Genomic DNA, 20,722 nt, shown 5'->3' on the forward strand with positions numbered 1-20,722 from the left:
ATTGGAGTTTGTGGCTTATATCCTTTAAAGTATTCTGCTATGTCTGAAGAAGCTCTGAGCTTCTTCAGTGATTTTTCAATTCAACATTTTATTAGTAAATTTCTGCAGCTCCTATCGTTTTCAGTATTCTCTGGTGATGGGTCCTGTAGCATTTTTAATCTCATTACATTTCTTTTAGCCACTTTACATAATTATTGAACCATTTGTTTTTCTTTCTGTCACTAATGACAGAATTCACATTTCTGTTATTGTTTTTCATCTCATGCTGGTGATTGTTTAGGATATGTAAAAGGAAATGTTTGTGTTTAATTTTTTTACTATGACATGCATGTTTATGACATAAAATGTTGAAGGTACTACAGGTTTCTTTATATAAGAAGAGATAAAATTGCTAATGTTTTCAAGCAGTACAATTTAAAAGTTGCCCTCAAGATAAGTTACCATGATACTGAGATCTGACACATCATGACATGACACAACCTTAATCACCACTTAAGCGAACAGGCTAATATAAAATTTTCTGCATGTGTGGAATCTATTACATCAGACAGCTGGGATGCTTGGCAGACGTTCATGTTAAAGAGCATATTACAGATGTAGAGGAAAGGTGAGTACACAAATCTGGCCTAGCTTTTCATATTACTAATCCTCAGGTACTCTGGCAACTCACAGGAATAGATTAACATTACATAGTGCATGCCAACAATGAACCACATCTTTAAAATCTCAGCATGATGTACATCATCAGTTTAACAACAGTTTGTCTATGGCAGGTTATGTTAAGAATCGTTTAAAATATTTTGATTTGAAAACTTATATTATTCTTGATGAAGTATGCCATAAAGCATAGAAACATTAAATGATGTACTCCATCACTAACTGTGATGGAGTACATCATTTATGATTGTCAGTGCTACATGTTCTTGTAGTAGACATTTATCTGTGTATGTTGCTATGCATGTAAGTGACAGATATATCACTTGTACTGAGAGAATTGGATTTTCTGGTCATTGTAGGGTCTCAGCAATACTTTCTATAGTAAGTAGATTCTGGTTCTGTTCAGTGAACTAACTAGTGGACCACTTCACTAGTATACTCTTGAATAGAGGGCACTTTTGAGATTTCTACAGTATTTAGCAGTCCTTCCTGCTTGAATCAAATTTCTGCACTTAACAGACATGGCTACTTACCAGATCTTGCCACTCCAATTGTAACTGTCATGAGGTTTCTGAAGAATATTATCAATCCAGAAATGATTCTCACAGAAGAACAAATATGAAGAACTGAAACAAGAAATTTGAGCACATAAATTTTCCCAAGGTCTTTTTTAGAATGGCAGTGTGCACATAGTGAAAATTGTTTTCACTCCCTAAATCTACTGACTTAATCACAGAATGATTTACTTGCTAACTAGTTTTCTCTTCTATTGTAAACTAATGAATTTCTTAAAGCAGCCAGCAATTTTTAGTTCTTAGTCTTGTTATGTGTTTTATAGTCATATTTACTACTTTATTTTATTATATTCTTTCTGTTTTCATGTTTCTATGTGCATTTTTTGGTTCTTCATTTTCTGCATAAATTTTAAATCTTATACCATTTTCACTCTGATTATAAATTCAATACTAAATGAAAAACTGATTAAAAAAATCCTTAAGTTAACTAAATTTGCCAAATTTAGTTAATTTAATTTAGTTAACATATTCTTTTCAAAATAAATTTTAATAAGTTGTTTTAATTTATTTGATCTTTTTAGCTATGCAAGTTGGTTATACTGGGGCAACTCCATTTCCACTAACTTAGCTTTTATTACATAATCTGTATCAAAATTGTAGGAAATTTTATTATATGTGACAAAATATTTATTTTTAAATACTAAAATGGTTTGTGTTTTCAGAAATATCCTTTATCAATGTTATCTACAATGATTTGAAATCTTTTTTGCTTTGCTTTTTTTGATATCAGGTATACTATCATACTTAACTAGAAATTATTGTCTAATTATGTCATGAACAATAAGCAACAAATTTCAGAAATCCTGAGTGATTTTTAACATGAGTTTGAGTGCTACACGTGGTACACAAAATATCATGGAGTTGTGGGTGATTCACCTTAACTGCCAGTATATTTACCATGTTGCAGTTTAAATTAATTTGCCACCGCCCCCAAGACATTTTGGTGATGGATTCGCCTCACCTAATAGAATATAAACCTTCCATTCTTGTTATACCCAACGTTTTTCCTTCAACTTGTAAAATCTCCTTATCCTTTTTTTCTTGCCATCGAACCACCTCTTTTTCAAGTTATCTAGATTATATAATTTCAATCTGTCATCATAATATTATATTTATTTGTTCCAGATGTGTTTTTTCTTCATTATGCTGGAAATTTGCATATCTGTAGTTCAGGTTTGGCATCAGAAGAATCTAGAACAATGTGGATATCAAAGAGGCTTCAGGTCCTGAAGCCTCTTTGATATCCCACCAGCTGTGCTCAAGAGACATGTCCCGAATTAACACCTGTCCTTTATCAACTCTACACTATATTATACTCTTATCTTGGTGCTCTAAAGGAATGGAGTAAGTTATTAAGTCATCTTCTTTGACACCTGGATAAGTGTCAGTTAATCAGTGACCATCAACATTGTGCAGCTGCACTCGACATTTGTAAGGAACATTTTGGGGGTTTGCCTCGATGCCAAAAAGGCAAACTTCTTAGCAGTTGTCATTTTACATTCTACCTTCCACGTTTTGTAATTGGATTGCCAGTTTTTTCCTCAGACCTTTCATCGCATGTAATAGTGGAGGGTGTTGTTCTCTTCAGATTTTTGTTTTAATGCAGACAGGCCTAGGGCTTTATTATATTATTCAGCTTCTTCTTTATATAGATAAATGACCTTCTTTTATTGACATCAAACCCTATCCACAATTTTATTGATGATAACACTCCATTCCTCCTACTCATATGACAAACCTACAATACTCAAATATTTTGAGTCTGGTAAGTACTCCATATCATCCTTTGATGGAATGATGAACAGCCTAGTCATCTCTAATGCTTCTAAAACAGAATTTTTTTTTTCTTGCAAAAAAGATGCGACTTATTCCTCTCTCCACCTCTGATATTATTATTATGTAATACCACCAAGGAGTCCAAAGTTTCATCGAGGAAGGGCACCTGCAACTTTCTGTCTCCACCACCTCATTCACCATCTACACCAATGCCATCTACTACCCACCACAGCTAGTATTTTCACAGACAGTCACAAACATCCATGCCCACGGCAGGATTCAAACCCACAGCCTTTTGGCTGGAAAGTGGATACAGTAACCACTCGACTAACCAACTCAACTAAACGATCAAGATTGATTTTGCTTCTAGTATGACAATCCTTACATCCTCAGCTTGAAAAAAAAAAAAGTTTCTTTTTGCTCAAGATATAACTTTTCATCTGTTCAGCTACTAACCTACTCACCTAGAGTGCTGCTTCACAATTTTGACAGTGCACCTAAAATCCCCTAAACGTTATTAGTAAGATCAGTTCGGCTAAATGATTACCACTGTCTCACTGATCAGTTTTTGCACTGTCTTTTCTATAAATATTTTCATGGCTGCTGTTCATCATAACTGGCATGGGAATGGATGTTTGTGATTGTCTTGGGAAATACTAGGGGTGGTAGATGGTGTTGGTGTAGTCGCAGTCAGTTGGTGGATTGAGTGGTGGAGACAGAGTTGTAGACCAGGCACCCCTCCCTCAATGAGTCTTTGGACTCCCTGGAGGTGTCTAATAATAATAGTTCAACTGATGATCTGCCAAACTTACTGTACTTCATCTATCTCAGTTCTGTGGAACAGTCTTTGCCATTTTCCAAAGACTACAACTCCAGCTTTTTAAAGAGAATATTAGCAGATTCTTGTGATCCTTGTCCCTACATGCAACATTGATTTGCTAAGGTTTTATGGTGTGTATGTGATATTCAGTATATAAAGCAGGGGAAAAAGAGGTAGGAGGTTGTTTAACCTGTAGTACATTAGTATTTGTAAGAAAAGAAAGAAGTTAAAGTTGGATTTAAAATAATAGCATATGTATATAAAACATAGAGAACATGTTTAATATTGCTAGCAGTGCCATTCTCAAATAGTCAATAAAATGGCAAAGTTGTTGAGAGCTGTGTTTGAAAGATCATGAATCACATACACATTTCTGTATGTCCCGCTGCCAAAAGTATTTTTCTTATGATGCTGCAGCAATAGAAACTGTTAGAAAAATGAGTAATAATATATGTAAAAGGAAAATCAGTGTATGATGTAGTTGCACTTATCCTCAAAGGGTGTATAGGAATTTGATGTTACTACATGAAAAGTTCACATTACCAATAACTTCCTATTGATAATTTTTCTCCAAATTAGTCTGTCAGGACTCCAATATTGTGAAATCTTATATTTTGGTATTCTAACTGCATCGATCCATCTGCATCTTGGCAAACACCTGCTTTGCCAGTCTTTCCACTTCCATTCTGGTTAAGAGATCGTACCACCTGAGATTAGCTCTACTCACACATTCCTGAATGCAAGTTAATTCCTAATATTTCATTTTAAACATTCTACCACTGTGCTCCCTTAACTTTTCATAGAACTTCTGAGGTCTCTGGTCTTTGATCAACTCTTTTAACGTCTAACCCAGTTTTCAGATCCACAAGTTAAATTGGTTTGAACACTTGTATATAGCTAGTTTAGTGTTCTAATTATTCTCTTATTCTGTATAAATTTATTTCGTTCTCTCCTCAAACACACCAGTCTTGCTAATTCTGTTGTCTATTTTGATACTTAATTTGCATCTTCATTAAAAGCATGCCTAAATAGCTGAAATATTTTACTTGATCTATAGGTTCTTCATTCAGAATGCAGTTGAAGTTTTCTATGTTCCTGCCCATTTTCATCCCACATTTGCTATTTAGTTTAGTTAAGGAATCATGCAAACTTCTACTGGATTTATGTAAGAGTAAAGAGTTTATATAAAGAGCTGAGATTGGCATCTCAAATTTTGATATCAGGTACAATGCCACTTTCCTTTATAATGGGATCCATATAGATGATGAATAACAGCGGAGATGGTGTGCACCCATGTTTCACACCTGATTTAACATCAATCTTCCTGTACTACCTCCTTACTGAACTTATCTCTGAAAACACTCAAAGCCACCTCATTCACAACTTGTTCCTCCTCTAAAACACATCAACAGTTGCTCTCTTAACATCCTTCACAATGGACTGTTCACATGATATGATTCTCTTTTTATCATCCTCCCTTCCAAGCCTTTCACTTTCAACAGCCAATTCCTTCTCTAACCTTACCTTACTCTGCACCTGTCTTAATTGATCTTTCATCCTCATTCATAACACTCATTTGTCCCTCTACTTTTCCACACCTGCCTCTTTCTTACTAATCTCAACACTTCTATATCATACATCACAATCACGCCAACTTATTTTTGCTAGCTTCTTTCATACAAGATCATTCACATTCATTTTCTTACTCATAAAATAAGCACTTGTCCTCCTTTATTGCAATCATACTCCTTTTCATCAGTATCTCACCTTCCATTAAGTGTACATTCAAATTACTTTGCACACTCAGTTTGACCATTAGATTTGAACAGAACTCCCACAACTGAACTGCATAGACTAAAGACATTTCAGTCTGACATAAAACTCTTCACATATAAAAACAGAATTAAAATGCACATCCAATAAGAAATATTCTTTAAGTTACAAACTAGCTAGTAGAAATTTGCTCTCAATGTTGAAGAAAGTACAGCTGAAATAAAGCAAAAACATAATATGCATAATGTTAGTTTTTTATAGCAGTTTAATTCACCACACAAGACACTAATAAGAAAATAAATATTTTATTTATCTGCTGATATTTCACTGGTTTTAAACCCAGCATCTTCAGAGCACACAGTTTGTCAGAATACAAAAAACCACAACAATTACTTAATTTTACAATTTCAAACTGTTCCCATATTTAAAGGGCAACCAAAGAAACTATAGTCCTAATTGATGCCATCTGTTGTTACACATTATGTATACAGAGAGTATTAATTTGCTTTTTAAATGAATATCTTCCAGAGTTTTGGTAAGTTAATACAGCCATACTTTCTGAGGTTTGGAGAATGGTTTAAATCTATTGCTGATTCCAAAAATAGTTTCTCTGATTTGTAATGACTTCTGTGTAGCACATTAGTTTTCTTCTAGCAAATCCTGTGCATAGGCTTGTCCAAGGCATGATCTCCTACTCCCAACTTGTCATAATGATGTGCCAAATGTATTTCTTATGTTCTTCAAGGTGGATATCAACAGATCTTCCTGTCTGTCCATAGTAAGCCCAGTCACAATGTGCTACTGCTTTTAGTACACCATATTGTTGTGTTGGATGATGGAGCAACTGTTTGTGCATGTTTCAGTACATGTAGGCTTTCTGTAAATAGAAAAATATAATAAAAGATAAAAAGATTTGGAAGGCATGGACTAGTGTATCTTGGAAGGGCAGACAGTTATTTGATTACTTTTCTATTGTGAAGTGGGATGTTGACTATTTAAATGCACTAAGCATTTATCTAGTGTGTTCAAATTTCAAACACATTATCTACATAAGCACATAAACACATTTATCACAATAACACTCAAACCAGTGGTTTGAGTGTGACTATGACAGTGCTTGGTTCTCTAAGTTCCTGTGCAGAAATTAGCCAAAGAGCGAATACATGGCTGCCATATCTAGTAGTTAGTATATTATTTCCTTTCTATGTGAAATAATCTGTATGAGCTGTAAATTTGAATAAATATGAGAAAAAATTGGATTTTTTTGTCAAATCAAAGTTCTCAATCAATACATTTTGGAGAATACAAGCACCCTGTACATGTAATCTGGCTTACTTGAACAGACAGCAAGATATGTTGACATGTGGCTTGGAGAATATAAATACATTGGCACAAGATAAATGCATACAGAAGTCATAAGTCAGTGGAATCAGCAGCAGCTTTGAAATGTGCAAACCTCAACAAGTTGGATCACCATTAGTAGCATATTGTGTGTGTATGTGGGGTGGATTTATTGCTCCTGAAGGATAAGTAACTTTATTGTATTTTAGTTGATAATGTTAGGTTAACTTATTGTAGTTTTTCTTTTAAACGAGTGTGTGTTTGAATGAGCTATTTAGTTTGTAAGTAAACTTGTATTTTTTGTGTTTAAATATGATATTGTTGGTATGGCTGTAAACATCACATTGTTGGGTGATTTTAATCTGCTGGATTTTGTGCAGTGCAGTGTGTGTTAAATGTATTCGTCAGGAAAATTAAAGGAAACTGCAGAGAGAGAGAGAGAGAGAGAGTATGTGTATTGAATACTTCAATAAGCCAGTGCCTATTTGGTGACGAGAGCAGAGCAAATGATAGTAGAGTGGATAGTGCTGACGGTTAGATGGAAAATGATGTTATTAATGTCGAATGTGTGGCTGTGAAAATAGAGAACAAAATGGACATTAATAAAGAAATAGCATGGTTGAATGTTATCCCTCACATTACAAAGTGTGAAAATGAAAAATTGCATTAGGAACAGGAGACTGGCAGAGCTGAAAAAAAGGAGCAGGTGGTTTGAAGTAATAATAAAGACCGAACAAACAAACAAACAAGAAAAACATGGAGAACATTTTATACAGAGATTCAATGATCAGGGGAGTACTTAATGAAAGTGTAACAAAATCGTGCTTCCTTGGTGCGAAATTCACAATATTAGTAACATCACCCAGATGCAAAAAATGTAAGTCGAAGAAATTTGAAACATTATCTACCTGATTGTCTTGGCACAAATTATGACAAATTCACTCTCACTATTGGAAAGTCTAAACCAAAATGCCATAGTGAATTTCTTTTATCAGACCAAACAGTTTTCCTATGGAGAAAACTGTTCAGTCTGATATAGTGAGAGCCTATACATACATAGATATACATACATAGATAAAAATTAGGATGACTATTTCAACTATGGATTGAATGGACTGGTGTCACAAAGGTTATTATTATTAATGCTAGGCCTCAACAGAGTAAAAGACTAATTGCAAAAGGCACATGTTATCACACAAAACTCATTAAACTGTGCCTTACACTCTAAATCAGTGCATTCCTCTCATTAACTGTTCTTTATGTAAAGAGCCTGCTCCTCATGCCCTTTTTGCACAGTTTCTATTGATATCCTCTATCTTCCTCCTATTTGCAAGGCTTTGCAAATTGTCTTTTCCTTTAGTGTTACACGGTGAACAGCATTCATTTTACATAAATTATGGATCTACAACCGTGTTATAAATAATTTTAATTAGCCGACATTTCAATCTATATATTAAGATCATCATCTGGAGTATATATATATATATAGAGAGAGAGAGAGAGAGAGAGACAAGCTAAATTACATTTCTCTTCATGCTGAAGAGACAATGATTTGATCAACAGTTATTCTACTGGCCTGACCTCTAGTGAAAATAAAATAAAATTACAATAAATACACGAACTAAAATAAATTAATTACATCAAAGCTATATTCTATTTAAGACAACATCAGCGAAACCTTCTTTTGTATAGATAGTTTTGTTACAGTGAAAATGATGTCCTAATTTAACATGACCATTGTTATTTTAGATTTAGGATCCTGGATTACCTATAGTTCTATTTAAAATTAACTCTTACGGAGAAAGGTTAGGTTAGAAAGTGGGTAGAATATGTGATTTCCATATGTTTGGGTTTTTAAACCATCATTATTGTTAAGATTAGGGTGATTGATAAGAATCTATCTCTGCACTGCATAGTTCAGAAAGCCTGGACAGAGGGACGAATTCCTGATGATTGGAGTAGAACTCTCATAGTACCCATATATAAAAAGGGTAATAAAACTGAATGTGAGAATTACAGAGGTATTTCCCTACTGAGTGTTCCTGGCAAAATCTATGCAAGTATACTTGAGAAATGGTTGAGAAGAATTGTGGAAGAAAAGCTTGGTGAAGAACAAGCTGGATTCAGGCCAAATAGAGGCTGTCAGGATCAGATCTTCACTTTACGACAAATAGTCGAGAAAGCATGGGAATATAACAAAGATCTGTATTTAAGTTTTGTCGATTTGGAAAAGGCATATGACAAGGTGCCAAGAGAGAAGCTATTCAATATGCTGCAGTTACATGGTGTCAATGGGGCATTATATCAAGCAATACTTAGTCTTTATTTGAGTTGTAAGTCAGCAGTTAGAATTGAAGGAAGTACAGGAAGATGGTTTAATGTTAAATCTGGTGTGAGACAAGGATGTACATTATCCCCTCTGTTATTCATTATCTATATGGATCACATTATGAAGGAAAGTGGTATTAAACATGATATCAAAATTGGAGATGTTAATGTCAGCTCTTTTCTTTATGCTTCTAAATAAATCCGCTACAAGTCTGCAAGATTCTCTGACTAAATTGAATAGCTGTTGTAATAGATATGTTATGAAGGTTAGCAATAAAAAGACTATGAAAATAGGCAGAATCATTGGAAATGTCAACTGTGTTGTGAATAGAGAACCTGTGGAACAAGTAAAACATTTCAGCTACTTAGGCACGATTTTTACTGAAGATGGTAAATTAAATATAGAAATAGACAACAGAATCAGCAAAGCTGGTATGGTGGGAAGTCAATTGAATAAATTCATATGGAATAAGAGAGAAATTAGTCGGAACACTAAATTAGCTGTATACAAGACAGTGTTCAAACCAGTTTTAACTTGATCTGAGAGCTAGGTCAGAAGTAAAACACTTGACCAAAGACTAGAGACCACAGATATGAGAGTCCTGAGAAAGATTATAGGTGAACAGATGGCATCAATGGCAATATCATATTAAAAACGAGGATATTAGGAAAGAACTTGACATTGTCAGCATCCAGGAATGCGTTAGCAGAGCTAATCTCAGGTGGTATGGTCACTTAAACAGAATGGGCGAGGAAAGATTAGCAAAACAAGTGTTCTCTGCCAGGTTGGCAGCAAAACGACCTAGAGGAAGACCAAGATATAGGTGGATTGATGCAGTACAAAGTGCCTTAGACGATAGAAATATAAGATCTGATAATGTTGGAGTCTTGACAAGTAATGGACTGATTTGGAGGAAAATTGTAGATTGGAAGTTAGTAATGATGTAATTTTTTTCATGTAGTACTATCATATTCTGTACACCCCTTGAGGGTACATGGCAGGAATTTGATGATGATTAATGATAAGAATCTAAAAGGCCTCTTTAAATTTACGTTCATACCATGTTTTGTTTGATGTAAACAATAGGTGTTTTTCTCCAGTCACTTCTATGTAAAATGTTCAGGGCATGATCAGAAAGACCAGCTTGACCATAGTTATTATATTTAACGTGTTGTTTATGTTCCTTTTTTTCTGATCGGAATTGTGCATCTTGTTTCCCCTATATAGGGAAAATGACAGGTGCAATGAATACAGTATACCCCAGTGGGGGGGGGGGGGATCCTTGGATGTGTTGAGTAAGTTCTTTAATTTTGCAGGAGATTTAAAGGTGGCTTTAAGGTTGTATTTTTGTAGTATTCTATTTATTTTGTCTGATATTTCTAAAGTATGGAATGGTTACAGTTTTATTATAAGTCTTGTTTATTTTTGTTTTTAAGTGAAGTCTGGTATAGAATTTTGTTGATAGTATTTTGGCTGTAACCATTTTTTAGGAAGGTATTGCTGATAACTTAATTATGGTTGTAGAATTCATAATTTGTGTAAAATGAATGCTTTGCAAATTGTATTCTCAATCTGTCTTCATATCACACATTCCAAAACTTGCACCTTTATGAATCTGGATTCTTTTCAATAGATCCTCATCCAAATCTGTGGACAGTAATCTATATTATTATTATTATTACATCCTCTGTGGAGTCGACAGATTCAATGTGGGAGGTTTATTCAACTCACAACATATTTATCATATAGAATCTTAAAATCTTTAACATTCATTATATTAACAACACATTCTGCTAATGTGTCTCCATGTAAAAAATCTTCTTCACCACACTTTTACATAACTTCCAGGAATGACCTCTGGTGTTTCTCCTCTCAGCATCTACTCATTTTATAATCCACTCAAGATTAATCTGATAAAATCCTCTCACTAACTTAAATGTCTCTATCATGTCTCCTCTCTTCCAAACTCTGTAATCCACATTTCTTCGACTTCTATCCGAGCCAGCATTGCAAACTCCTGACATTGTCTTAGTCACTCACCTCTGAACCTTCTCCAATGTCTCCACATCACATTGAAAGCCAGGTGATCAAATCTGATCACCTGGCTTTCAATGTGATGCACAATAGTTCAAGCATGGTATGACCAGTGCTTTATACAGTGGCAGAACCACTTCCTTATCCCCTACATGTTAGAGTACCTCTTATAGCAGCATTACAATGTGCAGCCTTTGTGACACTAGCAATATGCCCTCTAAACTTCAGCCTGCTGTCAATCATCACTCCAAATCTCTAATCTCATTCTGCTTCCTGCAGTATGGCACCATCAATATAATACACAACCTTATATTTCTACATTCCAAAATATAACACCTTGCACTTATTGAAATTAAAGCTACAACCCCACTGCTTTGTCCAAGTAAAAAGTCTATTCAAATCTTCCTGAAGGGAATTAACATCATCAGTGCTACTTGTAATTATTTCTAATTTTGCATCATCAGCAAACAACTGAAGATCCCCCCCCCCTCAAGTCAGTCCACATGATATATTGTTTACAAACAAGTTAAACATCAATTCTTACTAAATAGCTTAAGGAAATTACAACATACAATAGCATATACATTAAAATAAATTTTAATATACTTTCAATATTTCGGCAACGTCGCTTTGCCATTATCACAGGAACTTAAATACAAGACACGTGCATGCAAGCACAACACACAGTAAATGAGGAATGAAGCAGGAAGCTATTCTTTCTCCTAAAAGTCCTGATGGTGCCCCCCCTAGTGGGCAATGTTGGTATTCTTGGCCGATTCAAAGTATTCCATACCATATCAATCCAATATCTAAATATTGGAAGTGTATTAAAATTTATTTTAATGTATATTCTATTGTATGTTGTAATTTTCTTAAGCTATTTAGTAAGAATGTATAACCAATGTCTAAGCTTTTCCACGAAAATTAAACAGCAAGGACTCAAGAACAGCTTGGGGCTTGCCACTGGTTACCCACCTTTTTTTTTTTCTTTGAGACACTACTCCATCATACATAACCTGCTGGTATTGTTCAGGAGCCAATCTGTTATACATCTAAACAATATATTATCTATTCCATTCCTGTGCACAGTTGTACACCAAATTATTGTGTGGTAATCTATCAAACAGCTTTGCAAAGTCCAAGAATATCACTGTATATGATTCTCTCTTATCTAACACACCCACTATCCTCATAAAATGCAAGTAAATTGCTAAAACAGGACCTACCCTTTACAAATCCATGCTAACTATCATAAAGAATTTTATGTCCATCATCCCAATCCTGTATACTATTCCTTATCAATAGTATACAGGATTCTCTCCAACACCTTGACCACAACTGCAGTTATACAGACTGGCCTATGTTGGAGACTTCTGTCTTAGAACCATGCTTGCAGAGTGGTAGTATTTTGCCTTTCCACTCCTTAGGAACCCTACCTCCACTGCAAGACTTTCATTAAATAACCAAGTCAAGGGACAACTGTGGTACACATTCCTTGCACAAAATCATTTACACCAGTATGATATATGCTGATAAAGTGCTCATTTAAAAATTCCACTATATCCTTTCCAGCTGTTATTATTCTGCTGCCATGACTATCCACCCGTTTAATCTACTGTAATTATTCTTCCTCTTGCTTTCCATATAGCAGAAAAATTCCCATGAGTTAACCTTGGCCTGATCAGCCAATCTCCTCTCATACTGCACCTTTTCTTTCTTTACCATACTCGTCACTTTTTTTAGCCTGCACTTTATACTCTAAAGGATCCAATTACCACCAACTGTCTTGTACCTCCTTCATAACATATTCTTTTACAGCACAGCTTGCTTCATATGAGAGTTCATCCATTTCACTCCTACTCTATTTGCTCGCTTAACTCTTTGTATGCAATCATACATTGCTTTTGTCAGATACTTATTGCCTTGTGAGTAATCCATACATTGTCAACATCTTTTTCACTCAACTCATCTACCCAAAGCACTGATGCTGACTACAGAGCTTCCTATAATCACCTGCTTTATACTTCCACATGTATCCATTTTTGGCAGTAACCTTTTTCTTGTTTCATCATTTCCCAAACAAGTACCTCATGATCACTCTCACCAACTGGCAGCAGTGTCAACACTTAACTACATCTTGTGAAGTCATCACCAAAACATTTATTTATTTATTCATACGGAGTTTACTCCCTTTTCTCCCCCATCCCTATTGGGGTAAGTTGAGCCCCCCTCAAGAGGGATTAAGTATTTATGGCTGTAGATCTGTGTGTTCACAAGGCCGGTTTGCCTGCTTGCAGGATGAAAAAACCCCAGATAAACTGGGGGGGGGGGGGAACCCTGCTGTCCATGCCCAAGACACCAAAACATTAAAACCTCTGGTTGCTTCAATCACATGATGCTTAAGATACTTATCACTCAGAAATTCCACAAAGTTGGGCCTCACTCTCCCTGTTCCCACACACTATCTCCTCCTCTTTCCATTATATTACATATTCTTGTAATTAAAGTCTCTCATCAGGATCACCTTCTTTTTACATACCCAACTAATTTGCCTAAACTTTCACAATCAGTATTCTCTGCATTTCTCGGCTTATAATAGCATCCTATCAGATATACTAACCTGTTTATTTCAACTTCACACCAGACAGATTCAAAATCTGTGCATGCACTATCAACTTCCACATTTTGCAGATACAATTCTGCAATCATTAACAGCATTCCCCCTCCTTTCTTGACATTTCTACCCTTCCAATTCTATTCCTGCTATCACATCCTCCTCAGACAAGTTTCATTTACTCCAATTATCTTTGGGCATACTGACTCAATCAATGCAACAAACTCAGCTCTCTTGTTTCAAATACTCCTTACATTTGTGTATAAATATAACCATTCCAGTGTGTGTTTGAGGTCATTCTCCCAGCATCAACATTCTCTATTCTAGCTGCTATACAAGACCCCTCTCTCTTTGGTCTGCCTGATCCCCTGATCCTGATTTCCATTCCTGTCTGTCTCATCCTCACCTTTATGCATTCCATCATCTTCCTCCTGTCATACATTCTGTTTATTTGTGCTATCCTACTTCACAAGTAATCTGACCATTTACTACATTAACTTCTCGACTCTGTCCCTTCTCAGAAAACAACAGATTTTCTAAATGCCCAACACCAAATCTAATTCAAATGTAATCCATCAGTTTTAAACCATTCCAACTTCCTTTCAAATTCACTCCACAAATGTACAAATTGAATCTCCTTTGCTTCACACGACTCAATTATCCTTCTATTCATTATCTCTGCATTCTTTCTCATTTCACTGCCCACAACTTTCCCAACACACTATTCTTCTTTACCTGCTGCAACAACTTCCTGAAGTCTATCGACATTCTTTTTCTCCCCAACTAAGTCATTCGTGCCCATGACTACCACTAATATGAGGTCCTATACAATGGAACCAGAAATATTTTGCGTCATTGCTATAGTCTGATGTGACTACTTCACAACTTGTGCAATGTGATCTCTGAATTTCAGGTCTTTGGACACCACCACTCCCAGATCTCCTACCTTCAAAATTCCCCACCAAGTGATATATTTGGCATTCTAATCATTTATTTAAACAATATTTCTTAGGAATGGCTAGTTCTTTAAAAATAATTCAGTGACCAGATTTTCAAGAATTAATGAAAATGTAGCTAGGAGGAAAAAATGAATTTAGTGATATTGATAACAATATCACTAAATTATTATAGTACTGGCTGGTTATTATAGTACAAACTCTTAAATGGAGAATGTGAATGAAATACTTCCATTTTTCTCTTATCTGTCAGCCTACCATAATTTAAAAATCTTTATTATAGTATAGTATGGAAATAAAACATTTAAATGTCAAAATTTGCTTCGATATATAATTTTTATCACTTAAACCAGTGGTTCCCAACCTGCACATAAAGGCATATTTTTTAAAGGCATCGATGCTTTGCTAGCATGCTACAAGTTGGCATATAGAGTTGAAGCATTAAAAAGCTTAGGGGTTTTTCAGTATGGTGGCTGCTCTTCTAAGCACAACACCCAGAGCAATACCATAATTTAAAAATCTTTATTATAGTATGGAAATAAACCATTTAAATGTTAAAATTTGCTTCAATATATAATTTTTATCACTTAAACCAGTGGTTCCCAAACCGCACATAAAGGCACTTTTTTAAACAAGCATCAATGCTTTGCTAGCATGCTACAATTTTTTACTAAATAATTTAAGGAAATTACGTCAACTAGGATATGCATTAAAATAAATTTTAATATACGTCAATATTTTGGTCATGTTGCCATTTTCAAGAAACTTAAGAACAAGATACGTGCACGCAGGCACAACAAACAGTAAATGAGGAAGAAGCAGGAAGCTATTATTTCTCCTAAAGTCCTGATGGTGCCCCCTAGCAGGCAATCTTGGAATTCTTGGGCTGAAGGTCTTCTGATGTAGGTTTCCCAAATTTAAGGCAGTCTCATGCTGCCAAATTTGTTGAGGTTTGGATTGTTTCTTAGGGATGAAGCTGATTCCATGAAAAGTCATTCATATTTCTATTTACTACGGTGTATTATCGTGGCTTTCTTCCACCATATTCTATGGCAGGTATCCAACATATGGTCAGCAAGACCAGAGTGGCTGTATTGGTGAAACCAGATGTAGTCCTTGTGTTCTGAAATTTGCTGTCCTGCCTGTTTGGCCAAAGTAGGACAGCTGCAAGGGACCTGGTATACACCAGGTAGGTCTGTTGGGGGGGGGGGGGGGGAGATTGGTCTTTAGTAGAGCGGATAAGGGATGCCAATTTTTTATATGGTCTGTATAGTTCGCCCACCGATTAGAGGTCCCTCGACACTTCTGCGCATCTCAGAAAAAGGAGAACCCATTCCGATAATAGGGTAATCAGTCCGTGTTGTGGGATGAGTTGTTTATTATTACCGGTCGGAAAATTAACTTCTCTTTTATGATTATTGTAGTTAACTATGTTACTTGTATAACAGTTGGAAAATTTCCTATAAAGCATGTGATTTCGCGTGTTGGCGACCAATTCGGACATCCTTCATTTCTTTCTCCCCTTCAGCATGAATCGACTATTCTTGGAAAGACGCGAAGCAGGGACCTACAAACGGTGGGCGAACTATAACAAGATGTTAAGTCATGTTTTTTTAAGAGTTTTGTAATTTTTTCTAAGGTGCCTTGGATATAGGGTATAGTGATGGATCTAGAGTAATCCTTGTTGTGAGGGGGGGGGGGGTTGTGGTTTCCTGGTTTCAATATTTTTTGGATTTTTTTTTTTGGGGGGGGGGGTAGCCATTGGCTGAGAAAGTGTTGACTCTATATACTCTATATGCCAACTTGTAGCATGCTACAAGTTGGCATATAGAGTTGAAGCATTAAAAAGCCTAAGGGCTTTTCAATATGGTGGCTGCTCTTCTAAGCACAACACCCAGAGCAATATCTGCAAGTGCCTGATTTGGTGCCTGCACATACTCAATGGTTGCCTTGATGCTTCCATTCTTGTGGCCATATTAACACAGCGATCACACTGTAATATGAAAGCAACTTGGGCTGCACTGCCTTTCAGTGCATGAGGCATAAATGGTATTGTTGCACGTGTGGACAGACTTATGTGTTCGTCAAACATGTTGTTTATTATTTTAACGGTATAATAGAACACAGAAACTAAGTGATTAATTAATTTATTAACTTAATGCTGATATTTCACTGGTGTTATAACCAGCATCTTCAGAGCACAAAAACACTGTTTGTCACAATACGGGAGACTATAACAACATGGTGTACTTAAACAAAATTGTAGCAGCAACACAAAGACTAGAGTCCTGATTTTGGCGCCCTCTATCTGAAAAAAAAAAAAAAAGGCTATCGTATATTACTAGAGTCCTAGAAAAGTGCTAGTTTTTTCTTAATGACTGTCTCCCAGATCTTTGGCAAGTTAATACAGCCATATTTGTTGAGATTTTGGAGTGTGTTTTAGGGCTTCTGTCGCCTCTAAGAACAATCTCTCTGATTTATACAGGTTTCTGTGTAGTACTTTTGTGTTTTTCCAGTTGATCCTGTGTGCAGGGGTATCCAGAGCATGGTCTGCTAGGCCCGACTTCCCATAATGATAATTCCGGACGTATCTTTTATGTTCGCTGATGTGGATGTTCACAGTTCTTCCTGTTTGACCGTAGTAGGCTTGATTACATGAGCAGGGTACTTGGTAGACTCCTGGATGTGATAAAGGAGGAATGCTGTCCTTGGGTGAGCGGATGAGGGTAGCTAATTTGCTACATGGTCTGAATGTAGTGTGTAGTTTGTTTATTGAGAATTCTTGAGATCTTTTTGGATGTGCCTTTAATGTAAGGGATGGTGACTGTTTTGTTGTAGTTCTCTGTGGTGGGAGGGGTTTCTTAAGAGTGTTTAGTATTTTGTTTATTTTATGTGGATTGTAGCCGTTGGCCAAGAAGGTGTGGCGTAAGTGAGTCAGTTCAGCAGCAAGAGCCTTGTCATTGGAACAGATTGCTCTCGCTTTATGGGTTAGCGTTTTTAATATGCTATATTGTTGAGAAGGATGATGGTGTGATTGTTTGTGTAAGTATCTGCCTGTATGTGTGGGTTTTCTAAAAACTGAAAATGATAGGGAACCATCTGGAAGACGTGTGATAAGTGTATCCAGGAAGGGCAGACAGTTGTTGGCTTCCAGTTCCATAGTAAAGTGGATTTTTGGATGTTGGCTAATTAAATGTGCTAAGAATGTTTTCAATGTCTCTGGGCCATGTGGCCAAATAGCAAGCACATCGTCAACATAGCGATGTTGACGATGTAGCCAAAGTGTTGGTTTGAGAGTGGCTGTATTGATTGCTTGTTTTTCCAGGTGTTCTATGTAAAAGTTGGGGGGGGGAGGGGTCCCATCTATTTGTTTGTATATTTTCCCTTTCCATGTGAAATATCCTGCATGTATTGTGAATTTGAATAGTTCAAATATATCAGGGGGGGGGGAGTGTGACTTCGGTAGATTGAGGGTTTCTATTAGTGGTATCGTTGCAGTGGCTAGAAGAGATTCTGACTTGCAGGTATTCAGTTCATGCATTTACCAAGTATGACCCTAGAATAATTAGTTATACCACAATAAATTATATAGAATACAGACTATTTCCCTATTGCCAAATTGTTCATAACCTAGCTAAGTCAGAGCCTGCAATGGATGCAGCCAGTCAAACATGAAACGAGAAAGTTTGGGAATATCTGAGTTAAGTGAATACTTTTAAAAATAATCTGAGATACTTTGATACAAAAATGTAATATTTTGAAACAAAACTGTAACCAAAGACACTTTGGTTACAGTTTTGTTTCAAAATATTTGCAATAAACTCATTTCCGATCAAGAGTGTAAAATGGAGTATGAAACATGTACTTGATTTTTTTTGTGAAACTGGAGATAATTACTTCAAGATAGCAATGTGCATTTCTTGCCTGTCACTTGTTCTGAAAATGAATACTTTGGGGAATTGTGTAGGTTTAAGAAATGTTTTCTTTCCCCAACTATGAAATTCAGACAATGTCCTTTATCTTGGGAAAGAAAACATTTCTTGACCTACACAGATTCCAGTGACTTTTAACTGCAATGAAATAAATATATTCATTTGTATCAAATACATCTTCGCTATTACGATAAAGAGCCAAAAGGCTATTTTTCCGGCAACATAAATTAAGTTAAGGGGATAATAAATCCCGTATTATTTTATTTTACAGCGGGTACGAAACTCTGAGAGTTTCATGCCGAAGAACTATCGGCCAAGCGTAAGTGATCACTAGGGTATTACAACACTAGGCAACTCGTGTGAAAATATTAAGCATAGTGATGGAGCAAGCTCCATCACTATGCTTAATATTTTCTCATAATATAAAACGCAGCTCCTCACCGATAGTTCTTTGGCATGAAACTCTTAGATTTCGATCTCCAAGTTTCGTATCCGGCTGTAAAATAAAATAATATGGGATTTATTATCCCCCTTAACTTAATTTATGTCACGGAAAAATAGCCTTTTGGCTCTTTATCGTAGTAATAATAATATATGGGTACACCGGTCTGGCAATTCGTTAATAGGAGTATATGTAAGTTCGGTTCACTTATAAACCTTGATATTCCAGGGTTTACCTAATCACTGATGAGACCTCAATAAAGGTCGAAGCCGGTCTGCGTAGTGACCTCTCCTCATAATGTAAAACAGTAATACACCTCCTAGGAGCTGCGTTTTACATTATGAGAAAATATTAAGGATAGTGACGGAGCATGCTCCACCTTTCACACGAGTTGCCTAGTGTTGTACTACCCAAGTGATGACTTGCACTTGGACTCACCGATAGTTCTTCGGCATGAAACTCTTAGATTTAGATCTCCGAGTTTCATACTGGGCTGTGAAATAAAATAATACAGGATTTATTATCCGCTTAACTAAATTTACATCTTTGCTATGTTGTATGGATATGTCGCAAACGTAAGGAAATTTTTTATTTTCTCTCAAAATGAACTTTATATACAATGAAAGATGACATTTAGTCGTACATTTTAAATGTTATGACCGCATAAAAGACAGACAAAACACACACAAAGGTTCTATGTTCCACACATCTGATAGTAGCAAACTATTACAGCTCCGGCACTTTAAGTAAGGTACTTTATCACAAAGTAATAATGAATGACAGCATCGGCCAAAACAGTGCATGTTGTCACATTCACCTTTGTGTAGACGCCTGAAGCTAACCCCATTTTGACAAATCCTGCACAATTCTCTAACAACAATACTATGTGGATTGTTGATGTCGGGTACTTTCTCACCTAATTCATTATATACATTCACTTTAAGAATTTCATGCTTTGAAAACAACCAGTCACACATGATGAGGAGTGATTTTTGTTGTGCTGATGATAAACTGTTTAGACGTTGACCAGCAATGATTCGTAGAATGTGCCTCTTCATAATTTCATCTTCTACATCTTCAAGCTTTTTTTCCTGAAGAAATAAGATGCATTTTTAAGTTTAAAACACTTATGTGGATATACCATAATTTTATTCAAAATAATCTTAGTCAAACAATTTTTTGTCTTAATATAATGGGAATTCTACTGTAGATAACTCTAGCAGAAATCTTTTCTTCTGAATTTCTTTTTAAAGTAAGAAAAAAACCTTACCTTTTGTGCTATGGTTTCAATGAAGTAACTCATATATAATAACCATTAACACACTGCATCTTTTCTCCCAAACTTTTTTTTAATAATATTAGTGATAGTTTTCATATTATTTTGTTGTTTCTTATTCTAGCTGTGTCCCTTATCTAATTTTCTGTAATTGGATAAAAGTGCTCATTCAATAATTCCAGTATATCCTTTGCAGC

At 35.7% G+C, this 20,722-nt stretch overlaps 2 protein-coding genes across 10 annotated transcripts in view; one reads left to right on the plus strand and one right to left on the minus strand.

Moving 5' to 3' along the window:
- The window catches only part of LOC150105279 (glucocorticoid-induced transcript 1 protein-like), a 454,175-nt gene that overhangs the window by 418,521 nt on the left and 14,932 nt on the right, over positions 1 to 20,722 (plus strand). The gene's annotated exons all lie outside the window — the stretch shown is intronic.
- The window catches only part of LOC150105280 (general transcription factor 3C polypeptide 4-like), a 267,680-nt gene continuing 253,395 nt past the window's right edge, over positions 6,438 to 20,722 (minus strand). The window contains exon 14 of one of the 4 annotated variants that reach the window (XM_090394058.1): positions 6,438 to 6,478. In XM_090394058.1, the coding sequence (XP_090250184.1) occupies positions 6,461 to 6,478 (18 nt within the window). In that variant the 3' untranslated portion in view covers positions 6,438 to 6,460. Of the gene's footprint in view, positions 6,479 to 19,819; positions 20,341 to 20,722 lie in introns of those variants that run through there. The other 3 variants (XM_090394057.1, XM_090394059.1, XM_090394060.1) reach the window with 3 other exon arrangements.

This window comes from Typopeltis vanoorti, chromosome 6 (assembly GCF_054136105.1).
Source record: "Typopeltis vanoorti isolate ZY-2024b chromosome 6, IOZ_Tvanoo_1.0, whole genome shotgun sequence".
In the NCBI taxonomy this organism is placed as follows: Eukaryota; Metazoa; Arthropoda; class Arachnida; order Uropygi; family Thelyphonidae; genus Typopeltis; species Typopeltis vanoorti.